This window comes from Onychomys torridus, chromosome 1 (assembly GCF_903995425.1).
Source record: "Onychomys torridus chromosome 1, mOncTor1.1, whole genome shotgun sequence".
NCBI classification, from domain to species: domain Eukaryota; kingdom Metazoa; phylum Chordata; class Mammalia; order Rodentia; family Cricetidae; genus Onychomys; species Onychomys torridus.
In genome coordinates this window covers 60021754-60036242 of record NC_050443.1, presented here as the reverse complement: position 1 = coordinate 60036242, position 14489 = coordinate 60021754, and the positions used below count along the sequence as shown (strand labels likewise).

At 49.1% G+C, this 14489-nt stretch overlaps 1 protein-coding gene across 1 annotated transcript; it reads left to right on the top strand.

Moving 5' to 3' along the window:
- The first annotated feature begins 4185 nt into the window (after positions 1-4185).
- Positions 4186-13497, top strand: Arpin (actin related protein 2/3 complex inhibitor). Its single transcript, XM_036188851.1, has 6 exons — positions 4186-4420; positions 6875-6950; positions 9870-10002; positions 11081-11287; positions 11899-12062; positions 12881-13497. The coding sequence occupies exons 1-6, from the start codon at positions 4329-4331 to the stop codon at positions 12887-12889; spliced, it is 681 nt and encodes a 226-aa protein (XP_036044744.1). The 5' UTR covers positions 4186-4328; the 3' UTR covers positions 12890-13497.
- Positions 13498-14489: the final 992 nt, after the last annotated feature.

Below are 14489 nucleotides of genomic sequence, written 5' to 3'. Positions count from 1 at the left end.
AATTGCCTCATTTATGACAGTTTTTACTAAACCATATGCCAAGGCTAGGTCTGTAGCTCATTTGGTAGATGGCTTGCCTAGCATGCTCAAAGCATCACACACTACACACATGTAGCACACACCTGTAACCCTACCATTCAGGAGGCAGTAGCAGAAGACCCAAAGTTCCAGGTCATCCTTGGCTATACAGGAAGTTCAAGGTTAGTTTAGAATATGTGAGAGCCTTTTGTTTTGTTTTGTTTTGTTTTTCAAGACAGGATTTCTCTGTGTAGCTTTGGTGCCTGTCCTGGATCTCGCTCTGTAGACAAGGCTGGCCTCGAACTCACAGAGATCCACCTGGCTCTGCCTTCCCAGTGCTGGGATTAAAGGTGTGCACCATCGCTGCCTGGCAAGAGCCTATCTTAAAACCAAAAGCCTATCTTAAGACAATAATAACAACAGAAGCAAAAGAGCAGACCAACCCCCCCACACACACACACACACATACAAAAGGTTCTTCTGCCTCTGTGGTTGGTGGTCTGCAGGTTATGCTGAAGGCTCGAAGTTGTAGAGTCTGGAGATGTGGGATTAGAGCATTTACCTCCAATGTGAGTTCCTAGGGTCCATACCCAATCCAGGGGAAATGAAAGCGCTACTGTATGCATGCGTTCTGAAGTGGTAGGCTCTACCCACAACCAGCCGTTGCACGAGGTACCTAGGAAAGCACTTGCTGCACACCCCTGACCCCCTGAGTTAAGCCCTGAAGCCTGTGTGAAGGTGTAGGATGAGAACTGAGTGCACAGAGCGGTCCTCTGACCCCACTCTTGTTCTTCTGTGGCACACACAGACTCCACCCCCTTATTATATACACACATTGGTAATTCTTTTCTTTATGATTCATTTTTATTCTTTTTTTAAAAAAAATGGTTTATTATTTCTTTTTATTTTGTGTGCATTGGTGTTTTGCCTGCATGTATGTCTGTGTGAGGGTGTCAGGACCCCTGGAACTGGAGTTACAGACAGTTGCTTGTGGCTGGAGTTTTCCTGTGTCCATCTGGCTCCTGCAGCTGCTCAGACCTAAGTAAACACACAGAGACTTATAGTACTCATAAACTGTATGGTCGTGGCAGGCTTCTTGCCGTCTAGTTCTTATATCTTAAATTAACCCATTTCTATTAATCTATAAGTTGCCACGTGGCTTGTGGCATACTAGTACTTTTACATCTCTCTTCTTCTGTGTCTGGCTGGTGACTCCTGACTCAGCCTTCCTGTTCCCAGAATTCTCCTCTCTCTTTGTCCCGCCTACTTCCTGCCTGGCTACTGGCCAATCAGCACTTTATTTATTAACCAATCAGAACAACACATTCACAGCATCCAGAGCAATATCCACAGCACTTGTGAGCTGTCATGTGGGTGCTGGGAATCAAACTTAAGAGCTCCAGAAAAGCAGTGAACATGGTCTTAACTGATCTTTCCAGTCACAATAATAGTTAAAAAAAATTTTTTTTAAAAATGTGACTAACTGCCTGGCATAGTGGCACACATCTTTAATCCCAGCACTCAGGAGATAGAGGCAGGAGGATCTCTGTGAGTTACAGGATGAGGCTACATAGTGAGACCCTGTCTTAAAACAAAAACAAAAAAGAAAAAAACAAAAACAAAAATAAAACAGAAACCACCACCAACAAAAACGAACAAACATCCCTCCCCCAAATATATGACTAGTGGCCAAGGAAGTGAATTTAAGTGTGCAGACTTAGTTTTTAAATTTCTTCTTATTATTTTGGGGGTTTTGAGACAGTGCCTCATAGTGTAGTCCTGCTAGCCTGGTACCCACAGTGTGCCCAAGGCTGGCCTAAGCAAGTCCCTCTGTCTCCCAGGGATTGGGATCACAGGTATAAACCACTATGCTTAGCAAAGGTGATGCCACTTAGATTTTAATAATTATGATTTAGGCTGGTGTGTGGCTCAGTGGTTGAACACTTATCCAGCATGCACAAATACCCTGGGTTCTATTTCCAGCACTGTTGAAATAAAATTTAAATAGCTACATGTAGTAGCTGCCACAGAGGGCAGTGCCAATTTAGAACTACTGTGAAGGGCCAATGACCCAGGAGGGGGAAGATAGAGGAGGCAGGCCCATCTGGTGCCTATGAGCTGCCCAGAACTTTTGAGGGGAAACAGAAGGTCAGTTCTGCCCAGAGGATCTTTGTCTTTCTTTTTGGGAAATACTTGGAGTTGCCTGACAGGCTAGACATGGGCTGGGGCTGCCCGATCACAGGCACTATGCCTAGGGCCCATTATATTTTTAGTGATCCTCAAAACTCTGGAGCTGGGGATGTAGCTTAGTTGGGAAGACTGCCTAATGTGCATGAAGTCCCAGATCTTTCAGTACCAAATAATCCTGGTGTTCTGATGGTTCACACCTGTAACCCTAGCAATTGGGAGGTAGTGTAGGGAGAAAAGAGTCTGAAGTCATCCTAGGCTACATCAAAAGTTTGAGGCCAGCCTGGAATATATAAAACAGTGTCTTCTTAAAAAAAAAAAAAAAAAAAAAAAAAAAAAAAAAAACTGATTTATATTTTGTTAAAGAGAAACAGCCCTGAAAAACCAAGTGGCTGGTTTTTTCCTGCTCCAAGCTGGAGCCTCCCTGGCTGTATATAATAGATAACTGAGGCCTCCACTATTCAGCAAGGAAACTTCTCTTTGCAACAGATGGAGACCACTACAGAAAACCACAGCCAATCAAAATAGAGAGTTGTGGAGCCCAGTCCCAGTGGATAAATCTACAAAACTCTCCTGCATCTGAGGCTCAGGGAACACAGGGAGAAGGAGCAGAAAAATGGTAAGATCCCTACCGGATCAGGGAGTTTGGTGTAAAACTGTGTCTCCTAGTAATGTCAGAAGCTATGCCCGTTAGTTCTCACTAACAGGCTGCATAAACATGAGCTGAACATGGACCACACCAGCAGACAAGCCAGAGTGGATGACACCTCAGCCCTATACAAGGAACTACAGGAAACTGAGGCATGCTGGGAATGGGAGAAACAGTCTTCCCCAGGGAAGAGCACACCAACTGGTTATCCAATACCAACTGGTCAGCCCTGAAAACATACATAAGAGTAACATTATACATATTGAGCGGGTTATATTTGGGAATATATATGTATATACACTTATATGCATACAGTAATAGTTAATTTAAAAATAGGTCATGAATTTGAAAGAGCAAGGAAGGGTATTTAGGAGCGTTTGAAGGGAAGGAAAGGAAGGGAGAAATGTAATTATAATCTCAAAAAAGTAAAACTTCTTTTCTTTTTAAGAATCACTTTTTCTAATAAAATGTGTTGAACACACACACACACACACACACACACACACACACACACACACACACACTGGCTGAGATCACTGTATGGTCATTCATATAGTATGGGAGAGAGAGCTTCTTCCAACACCGATATCTCGCCCTGGACTCTAGGGTATCAGCCAGGCCACTTCTCCATTGTTCCCCCGGCAGGGGCACACCTGGCATCCCAGAGTGCGGCCTCCTGCGCCAGGGTTTGGCACAAATGAGCCAATGAAACAAGCCGACTTCCCAGTGATTTCCAGGTCAGAGAAGACTCCTGGGTGCGAGTGTTGAATAAAAGACTTGCAGACACCGGTGAGCGGAGGGCACTGTGGGGCTAGAGAAGCGATTGATCAGAATCTGTGAGGCGTGGGAGGTAAAGTCGAGGAGAGGGCGAGTTCCAGCGGACTCAGAAAGGTTGAGGAACTTGCCGCGCTCACCCGGCAGAGATTCAGGTTTCCTTTGCAGCAGCTCTGACACCCACCCCTACTCCTTCACGCATCCCTGGAACTCCCATAGGTCGCTGCAGGACCACGGGAAGGGCAGAAAGGGCAGCGTCTGTGCAGACCTCTCTGTGGTTCCTCATGGCTGTTCCCTTCTCTCCCTTCCTTCTCCCTGGGAAAATATCCTCTAGAACCTATCCTAAGAAAGATCCGCAATTCCTGAGCCTCAACTGTCGCTTTGTATATTGATGGATTTTGAGACAGGGTCCCTGTATAGTACAAATGGGTCTCGAACCCTCGATCTTTCTTAGATTACAAGGACACGAAGGACAGTAGTTATTCGGAAAGCCCGGCGCCTCTGCACGCTGCCTGGCGGTCAGGAATGTGGCTCTGCCCCTTTAAGTGCAGCCTGGGAACGCCCCGGGCAGGCAGCGCGGTTCCGGGATCTGCGGGCTGGAAAAGCCTTTGCTGCAGCGACCTCCCGGCTCCTGTCCCCGAGGTGCCCCGCCCCGCGCGCCCGCTGCTTCCTGGAGCTGCTGGGCCTCGGCGTGGGAAAGATGAGCCGCATCTACCACGACAGCGTCCTCCGCAACAAGGCGGTGCAGAGCGCGCGAGTGCGCGGGGCCTGGGACCCCGCCGCCCACCAGGGGTAGGCTGTGTTTCATCCACCCGGCTGCTGGCCAGGGTTGGGGTAGTGCTGTGTCCACCCAGCTGCTGGCCAGGGCTGGGTTGCACTTTCTTCTGCTGCTGATCAGGGATGGGCTGTGCTTCCCCTCACTGCTAGCCACGGGTGGACTGGGCATGGGAACTGTGGGCATGGGAACTGCCGGGTATGTCGGGTCCCTGGGGCCCTGGTCCCTGCTGTTGGCTAATGAGTGGCCGGGCAGCATCCCTGGCGCCTAGGCGCCAGGTCTCAGAAGAACTCAGAATTTGAGTCCTGCTCAGAGATTGATCCGGGGAGGAGGGGGCGTTGGAGGTGAGAGAGAAAAACTGGCATAGTCAAAGCCACCTCTCCACCTGGAAGGCAGATATTCTTGAAATTCCCGCCTACAGGCAGATCCACCCGAGGGACACTAGACTCCCAAGTGGAACTCCCTGAGGCCGTGCTTCCGTTCCCACCGACCTCGGTCCTTTCCCCAACCCCAGGGCTCTGAACTTTAGTAATTTGTCATGATGCACCACCGGTGACCAGCGCGTGGTGTGGCCAAAACAACAGAGGGAGGTACAGGCCTTGTCTCGGGAAATAAGCAGGGTGGACAATCCATTTACAGCCAGAAACACCAAAGAATTCTGATATGTTAAAGAAGCCAGTCCCAGAAAGTCAAATACCATGTCGTCTAGGGGGTGGACTCTAAGTCTAACTCCTAAGGCTGTCAGTGAAGCAGTTTTGGTTCAAAGGAGGAGTAGGTTCTGAGGATCTAGGGTGTACATAAATCTGATTGTGTGAATCATTACACGATGTGTATATATATGCCTTTAGTATATACTGTCTTGGTAAGTTAAATATTTTTAGAAAGAATTTGAGAGGCCTCTTCCATTATCTTTTTGTTTGTTTGCTTCTCTGTGTGGCCTTGCGCCTTTCCTGGAACTCACTCTGTAGACCAGGCTGGCCTCGAACTCACAGAGATTCTCCTGGCTCTGCCTCTCGAGTGCTGGGATTAAAGGCGTGTGCCACCACCGCCTGGCCCATTATCCTTTCCCAATGTTGATGGTTCCTAAGAAAGCCCCCAGGTCTTAGGTTCTGCTTTTGGGAAAGCCAGCATCTGGAAGTGGTAAAGGGGTGGCTCTGGCTCCTCTCTGTGTGGTACCCGGTGATCTTGGGCTAATCCCCCAAACTTCTGAGTCTCTAATTTTCTTTTCTTTTTTCTTTTTCTTTTTCTTTTTGTTTTGTTTTTTTGTTTTTTGAGACAGGGTTTCTCTGTGCAGCTTTGCACCTTTCCTGGAACTCGCTTTGTAGCCCAGGCTGGCCTCGAACTCACAGAGATCCACCTGGCTCTTCCTCTCAGTGCTGGGATTAAAGGCGTGCGCCACCACCGCCCAGCTGAGTCTCTAATTTTCTAGCTGTATGGTGACAGTAACCATTTCTCTGGGCTGATGATCTTGTAGGAATGAATGGGAACAGGAACCTGAAAGTTCATTGAAATAGGGGAAATGTCTCATCAGTGAAGAGTTCCTGCTGCTCCTCAGCCCCCCCCCCCCCCAGTTCACTTCCCGGCACCCACATCAGGGGGCTCAAAACTGCCTGTAAGTCCTGCTCTGGGGATTTGACTCCTTCTTTTGAACACCACAGGCATTAGTACACACATGCTTACATTCACACAGACACACATGCTTACACATAAAAAAACTCACTCCCACCACCAACAAAATGCCCAGGCATGGTGGCTCACAACCTTAATCCCAGGAAGGCAGAGGCAAGTTGATCTATATGAGTTCAAAGCAGCTTGGTTTACATAGTAAGTTCCAAGATGGCTAGAGATACATGGGAAAAACCTTGCCATATATAAAGAAAAAAAAAGAAAGAAAGAAAAAAAAAGATGAAAGAGTAAATGGTTTATAGACACTTGTTCCCAAATTTGCTTAAATAAAATATCTATTTATTTATAGCATTTTGCTATGTATTCAAGGCTTGGCTTGAACTCACAGTGTAGCCCAGGCTGGGCTTGAACTCACAGTGTAGCCCAGGCTGGGCTTGAACTCACAGCAATCCTCCTTCCCAAGCTCAGGGATTCCAGCTTTGTACCATCAAGCCCAGCCCAGGTTTGTGCCATCAAGCCCAGCTCTAAAAAAATGCTTTACATTTAGTAAGTAATCACCTTTGCGTTCATGTTCTTAGGCCAGCAGCAGAGGACACAGGGAGGCAACTGTTTTCTCCTCATTTGTGGATAAGAATCTTGAGGGTCTGCTCCCAGTAATTTGCAGGGACAGAGAGTCTGATGGGGGTAAACAGAGTGGTTGCTTCACACCAGGCTCCCTCAGAGACAGGGGAATAGAGTCTGGGGTGAGATTTGTTTTCTTCTGTCTCAGTGCAGATTCTCACCCAGGCCACTAAACCCTGGTGTGGCTTTCCCAAGGACTGACAGAACCTTCCTTCTCACCCCAGGGGAAATGGTGTCTTGCTGGAGGGAGAGCTGGTGGATGTATCTCGTCACAGCATCTTGGATGCCCATGGCAGGAAGGTGAGGCTGTGTCCTGGGGGGCTACTCACAGGGTTTCCTCCCTCACCCCCATAACATCTCCTTGTGCTGGGCTAAGACACGGGATCAGGCTGATTCCTGAGGGGCTCACAGAACAGACTGCCACAGCCAAACAGGACCAGTGGAAAGGGACCGTTTAGAGCAGCCAGGTGGGACTACATGGTTCCTGCAGAAAAACCCCTTCTACAACTGAAAGAACAGACCAGGCCCCAGACCCAGTCTAGCCTGGACACACACAGTCTCCACGCTGACATCTGGGCCTGCAGCTCTTGTATGGATGACCTCCTGTCTTTGCTTCACAGCCTCTTCAGATGATGCTCACGACTCACACATCCCAGGTCTCCATGACCACTCATAGTGTCATCCTGCCCCATGTCTCCTTTCCGAGCACTAGTTCTGGTTCTGCCCTCCTTTCAGAGAGCCCCTCTGGATGTGCTGAGCACACTGTGTCCTTGGTCCTTGGTCTCTAAGCCTCAGCTTAGCATCAGCATCTGGCTTTCTCAAAGTAGGACGAGGCCTGGTTCTACACTCAGTCTATGCGTTTTGGTTTCTTTTTCTTTTCTTTTCCTTCCTTCCTTCCTTCCTTCCTTCCTTCCTTCCTTCCTTCCTTCTTTCTTTCTTTCTTTCTTTCTTTCTTTCTTTCTTTTTGGTTTTTTGAGACAGGGTTTCTCTGTAGCTGTCCTGGATCTCGCTCTGTAGACCAGGCTGGCCTCGAACTCACAGAGATCCACCTGGCTCTGCCTCCCCAGTGCTGGGATTACAGGCATGTGCCACCACCGCCCGGCTTTTTTTTTTTTTTTTTTTTTTCTTTTGAGACAGTGTTACTCTGTGGCCCTGAGAATTTGATCTGTAGACAAGGCTAACTTTGAACTTAGAGATCCACCTGCCTCCGCTGGGCTTAAAGGTGTGTACCCACCAAGCTAGGCTTCAGTCTATGCTTTTGTATGACATACACTCCATGAGAGCCGTCTCTGCTGCTGGCTCACCATTTTCATGCCCAGAGATCTTGCCACACTCTCTGCTCCTTCTTAGCTTGCAGGTCAGTAGGTGGGCACACCAATCTGGAACCCCCACCCAGCCTGCCCCGGACAACTGCACCAATGTGGAGCTGGCTCAGCATGGGCAGGTGTTCACCCAGACCCTTTCCAAACGTGTCTCTTCTGTCTTTACTCTTGATGGCACATAGGGCAGTAGCCCTGTCAGCCACTAGCCTTCAAACCCCTAGCTCCTCCTCCTCTTCCTCTTCCTCCCTCCCCTCCCTCCTCTTCCCCCTCCCCCTCCTCCCTCTTCCTCCTCCCCCTCCTCCTCTTCCTCCTCCTCCCCCCCCCCCTCCTCCTCAGGTAAGCAGTGCCCATGCTGCCTAGTGCCATCCAACCATTCCTTTCCTCTCTCTCATCCTCTTCCTCTTTCCGTGGTCACCCTCCACAGGGCCCTTGGCCATTCCTCTGAAATCTTTGTGCCTGATTTCCTACCTTCTGGTGACCCCCAGTTTGGCCCCTTGCTAACTCGTTACCAGGAAGACATCTCTGGGGCATTGTTGCTGCCCCCAAGCCTTTCAGGATCCCTTTCTATTCATCAGAGAAGATCCAAATTTCCAATGGCAATTCGAGGCCCCGCTAAAGCCCATCTCAGCTGCTGTCCAGCCTGGGCTGCCAAGGGGCCTCTCAACGGTCTGCGTTGCTCAGATGTGCATGGCCTCCTGGGTGGCTCAGGCTTTTTTTTTTTTTTTCTTGCGGGGGGGGGGGGGGGGGTTGGGGGAGATAGGGTCTTATCGGAAAAAATAGTCCAGGCTGGTCTTGAACTCACTGTATAGCATAGGCTGACCTTGAACTTCTGATCTTCCTGCCTCTTCCCCCACAGTGCTGGGATCACAGGCATGTGCCACCATACCGGGTTTATGCAGGAGTGGAGTTCAAACCCAGGCCTTGGTGTATGCCAGACAAGCATTTGACATTCTCAGGCCTGTCTCGGGCTTTTAGTGTTCTCCCTACACCTTGGCCCACACCTGCAGGTTGCTCTCTGCATTTTGAGAATCCCCCTTTGGTGGTGGTCCCAAAAGTGCTATCCTCTTCTTCCGTCTCTGGGCAATAACTTTTCAGGGCACATCTTGCTTTGAAAGGTGCCTCCTCCTCCACTGTGTCACTGGCTCCCTGTAATGTCCCTGAAGAAAACATCATGCTGTTCCCACGTGTTGGGGGACACTGAGGCATGGGAGGCTTAGGGTGACTTGCCCCAGGCCTGTATCTGAGAACAGCAGAGTGGCTGCCCTCCCTTAGGTCCTCATGGTCCTTTCTGTGGCATGCTTTAACATCCATCCTGCCAGACCCTGGTGCCTGGGTTCTAGTTTTTAGTCACTGGTTGTGTGGAAACCCTGGAGGTTACCCTCTGTGGCTTGTGTGGCCCGTTATGTGGACAGGAACTCTAGAAAGAATAGGAGTGAATGAATATTTAAATCAGGCATCTGCTCAGTCTACACGTTAGTGTAGGATCATGAGATTCTGAGGCAGAGGGTGGGGTGGGCAGAGGATACAGGGAGAGCCTGGGATGAGTATGTGTGAGTGTGTGTGTGTGTGTGTGTGTGTGTGTGTGTGTGTGAGTGTGTGTGTGTGTGTGTGAGTGTGTGTGAGTGTGTCTGTGTGAGTGTGTCTGAGTGAGTCTGTGTGTGTGAGAGTGTCTGTGTGTGTGAGAGTGTGTGAGAGCGTGTGTGTGTCTGTGTGTGTGTGTCTGTGTGAGTCTGTGTGTGTGTGTGAGTGTGTGTGTGAGAGAGTGTGTGTGAGTGTGTGTGTGTGTGTGTGTGTGTGTGTGTGTGTGTGTGTGTGTGTGTGTGTGTGTGTGTGTGTGCTGGAACTGGGATGGGGAATGAATGAGGTAATCCCCTCACTCCTTCTTTGCCTCACCCAGGAGCGCTACTATGTGCTGTATATCCGGCCCAGTTGTATCCACCGACGGAAGTTTGACCCCAAGGGAAATGAAATCGAGCCCAACTTCAGTGCCACCAGGAAGGTGAACACAGGCTTCCTAATGTCATCTTACAGTAGGTATCCTGGGCTCTCCCTCCCAAGAGGCTGTTAGACTGTGCCCTGCTTTGTCTCACGAGACCTTGGACCCTCCCTCCCTCCTCCCCCCAAGCAGCTTCTCAGCACAGGAGGCTTTGATGCTATTTCTGGCTTGAGCATCCCCTGTTGGGTTCCCTCCTGTCCCCTACTCACTCACTGTCCCACCTTAGTCCCAGGAGCCAGGCTGGTATTCCCAGCTGCTTCCATTTCCTGGAGTCTGGCAGAATTTCCCACAGACTTGGCTTTGGGCTCTAACTATCACTGTGTGTGGAGAGCAGGTCCCAGCAGTTCCGGCTCGTCTTTCCAGATGTTTCAGTATGTGATTACTCTCTTGTCACCGTGACAAAATGCCTGGCAGAAGCCACCTCAAAGGAGAAAGGGTTCCTTTTGACTCACACAGTGGCTAAGTGCCAGCAGCAGAACTATTACCTAAGCCATGGGGCCTCTGTGCTGGGGGCTGGGGGTAACCACGCATGCCTTCCACACCTTACACACAGCTACTGGGTTAGGGCTTGGATTCCTCACTGAGACGCTGAGCTCTGCCAGGGCCGCCAGCCTGGAGTAGGCCAGTAGAGGGTGTAGGAACCACAGGCTGGCTGCTGGTTCTAGATCCCGAAGGAACCCTGACTGGTCACAGAGTCTTGGTTGGAAGGTGGAATTGTACTGTGAGTGTTTGAATACTGTCTTGGTTTTTCTCAGCTCTGAGATGGACATAACAGAACCAAAGACCTTTGCTGAGGGCTGCCTTTGTGCCAGACACTGTGCTAAATGCTCTACATGCTTTTTTTTTTTTTCCATCTGTACTGCATGTTGGTGTTGTCAGATTGGCACCATTTTTATCCCTCCAGGGACAAAGAGAAAGCTTACCTGCCCAAATTGTAGTAGAATCCAGATTTGCTCTAGGCAGCCTGGCTCCAGAGTCCAGGTCATAAAGCCTCTGCAGTGGAATCCTCTGATGAGCCCCGGCAGGAGGGCTGTCCTCAGCAGCTCCTGAAGGTACTCAGAGAACGTTTCCTCTCCTAGCACACTAACACTCCTGCACTATATGCTCTCCAGAGACAGAAGCCAAGGGAGACACTGACAGGCTCACACCGGAGGAGCTGAAGGGCCTGGTAAACAAGCCAGAGCTGCTGGAGCTGACAGAGAGCCTTGCCCCAGACCAGACAGTGGCGTTCTGGATGCCGGAATCAGAGATGGAGGTCATGGAGCTTGAGCTGGGAACTGGAGTACGGTTAAAAACTCGGGGTGATGGCCCCTTTATAGGTGAGCAGTGTGATTCACGTTGCCTGTTCCTATCTATCCCCTATAGGGCAGGGGTTCTCAACCTTCCTAATACCATGATCCTTTAATACAGCTCCTCATGCTGTGGTGACCCCCAACCATACAATTACTTCATTGCTGCTTCATAACTTTAATTTTGCTGTTATGAATTGTAAATATCTGATATGGAGGATTTCTGATATGTGAGTGACCCCCAAAGGGATCGACACCCATAGGTTAAGAACCAGTGATACAGAGGCTCCTGGTTTCCCTTCATAGGTTCTTCATCTCTCTTGCTTAGAGCTTTGGGAGAAGGCCAAGTCTGGTCTTCCGCAGGGACCTGATCTGTGACCTTGAGGTTTACTCCTAAGTCTGTGGCCAAGTGCCCTGGGGCCATTAGCCTGGACCAACATCATATCCCAGGATACCATCCAACCCCTTGCTTCCTATGGCTGGCCCTTGCTTTCCAGTGCTTTGGGAGTTCCATCAAGAGCCATAGTAGCCACACCAGAGTATAGAGCCAACCCAGACTTAGAGGACCCCACCAGAATGGATTGCCTTACCCTGGCTAGTCCACTACAAAAAGAAAGGCCAGTCAACTCTTCTTCTTTCAGATTCCTTAGCCAAACTGGAGCTGGGGACAGTGACCAAGTGTAATTTTGCTGGTGATGCAAAGACAGGGGCATCCTGGACAGATAACATCATGGCCCAGAAGTTTTCACAGAGGGACACAGTGGAGATCCGAGAGCAAGGAGATGGGGCAGAGGATGAGGAATGGGTAGGTCAAGGGGTCGGCTGTGGACTTGGACCTGGTATTGTGGTATCTCTGGTGGGAAGTTTTGTGATACAGGATACGGTTGAAGTAGAATGAATTGAAGGCAAGGTAAGTTCTGTGTAATTCCTGAGACTGTGTTAGCATCAGGGAAATTCCCTCATGGACTTATCAGAGGTTGATAACCTGAGACATTTCTTGCTGAAGGAACTGAACACAAAGCCCCAGAGATTTATAAAATCAAGGACGGGAAGGAAAGATTATAGAAAGAGCCAGGGACTGTCATTAAGTTTCAAAATGTTTCTCTTGAAGTGATACATTAGTCAGGGGGAGGTCTTTGAGTAGCCATTTTTTTTTTCCTCCTTAGTCTGGACTCCAAAGCCTGAATGCTAATCTTGTTCTAAGTTTCCTGTGCTGAAGATCAACAACGCCCTACTTTGTCCCCAGCTTATTTGCAATTGTTTATCTGAAGTGTATTTCACCTGAACTGGCACCCAAAGCCTCCTACTAGATCATTTAGAGCAAAAAATCACAGAAAGTTAGAAAAGACAAGGACGACTTTAGCCAAGGAAGGTCATGGAAGGGTGTGTGGAGGGTCTGGGCTCCCTTCTGGGTCAGTAAAGCTGACAAATGGTGGGTTCTAGAGTCAGCTCTAATGATGTGAGGCCAAGGCAGTGGCTGAGGATCCCATGGATCCCATAGGATGAGACCTGGTTAAGGATCCCATGGATCCCACAGGATTAGACCCATCTGAAGACTGCCAGGAGACTTTTATAAAATATGCTCTACTCACATCCCTTGACTTGACTGTTTCGTGTCTCCAGGATGACTGAGGTGACTCCTTCATCTACCAGCATCTGAGATGGTGTCATTGAGAGGTGGCCAGATCCGACTTCCACCCTGGAGAGAGCAGTGTTGTCAAGCTGAATACCATTTAACACGTTCTGCTGGGATCAAATCTAAGACCTCGAGACTCCCAGAGGGTCTCCAGGCTATGGCTTTTGTATGTGTGTGTTTCTCTTTGGACACAAGGCTAGCTTTCCTAGACCTCTTCCCAGCATTCCTTTCCCTAGGTGGTAGACATGTACTAGATGAGCCCTCCAAGGCACAGTCCTGATGCACAGTTAAGGAATGTCCCTGTCTGAGACAGAGGGGCTCTGGGGTGTGTGTGTGTGTGTGTGAGCAGGCTCCTCCCATTCTTGCTGTTTTCTCCTTTCTTTCCTTTCTGTGCTGTGCCAGCCTTCTTGTTGTGCATCTCTGTTCTCCTGATCCACTCCTCCTCGGTCTGTTCTTCCCCACCTCACACCTAAGGTACTACTTCTTTATTTCTGTTCTGCTCCGTGTCTCTATGGGGTTTCCTGCCTTACATCTCTGTCTTAGGGTTCTTACTGCTCTGATGAAACACCGTGACCAAAAGCAACTTGGGGAGAAAAGGGCTTATTTCACTCACAGTTCCTTATAACAGTTCATAATCAAAAGCAGTGAGGGCAGGAACTCAAGCAGGGCATGAACCTGGAGGCAGGAGCAGAGGTCGTGGAGGGGTGCTTCTTACTGGCTTGCTCCCCATGGCTTGCTCAGCCTGCTTTCTTATAGAACCCAGGACCACCAGCCAAGGGATGGCACCACCTACATGGGCTGGGCCCTCCCCCATCAATCATTAATTAAGAAAAAGTGTTACAGCCAGATTTTTTTAAAGACATTTTCTCAATGAAGGTTCCTTCCTTTCAGAGGACTCTAGCTTGTGTCAAATTGACATCAAACCAGCCAGCACAGACCCACCTGCTGCTCTTCTGGAAGGTGCTGTTCTTGGGAAGGCCAGCAGTCTTTCCAGCTGTGTCTGGCTGGCCCACAGGTCTTGACTAATTCCACTAGGCTAATTTTTAAATTTTTATCTACTTTTAATTTTTTTAATGGTGCTAGTAATCAAACCTAGGGCTTCATGCTTGCTAGGCGAGTGATCTGCCACAGTCTATACCCACAGTCTTGGACCACATTTTTAGAACCACTATATCTGTTGTTTTTTACTTGGAGAACTTTTTATGAATGAGTGAATTGTCAGGAAAGAATTCTTCCACACTACTAGGTTCTTGTCAGGTGTTAATGGTCTTCCAGCTGAGCCACCATCCTACAAGAGAGCCTCAATCTGGTCATGGACATTGCTGTTCTCAAAAATTATTTTAAGGTGTGTTACTTTTGTTTATGCTCTGGAACATTTGTTTAATGATGGAAAGATGTGTTTGATTAAATAAAATTCACCTGCGGTCAGGAGGCGGAGTCAGCAACTAGCTGACAGGAAGTGGTAGGGAGGAGCCAGGTGGAGAAAGGTTGATAAGGAGGGTCGGAGGGTGGAGGAGAAGCATGAGGGCTTTTTGGAGGATGTGAGCAAGGAGAGGAGGTGAGCTACTTGCTATTCAGCCTCTCTGAGGAGCAGAA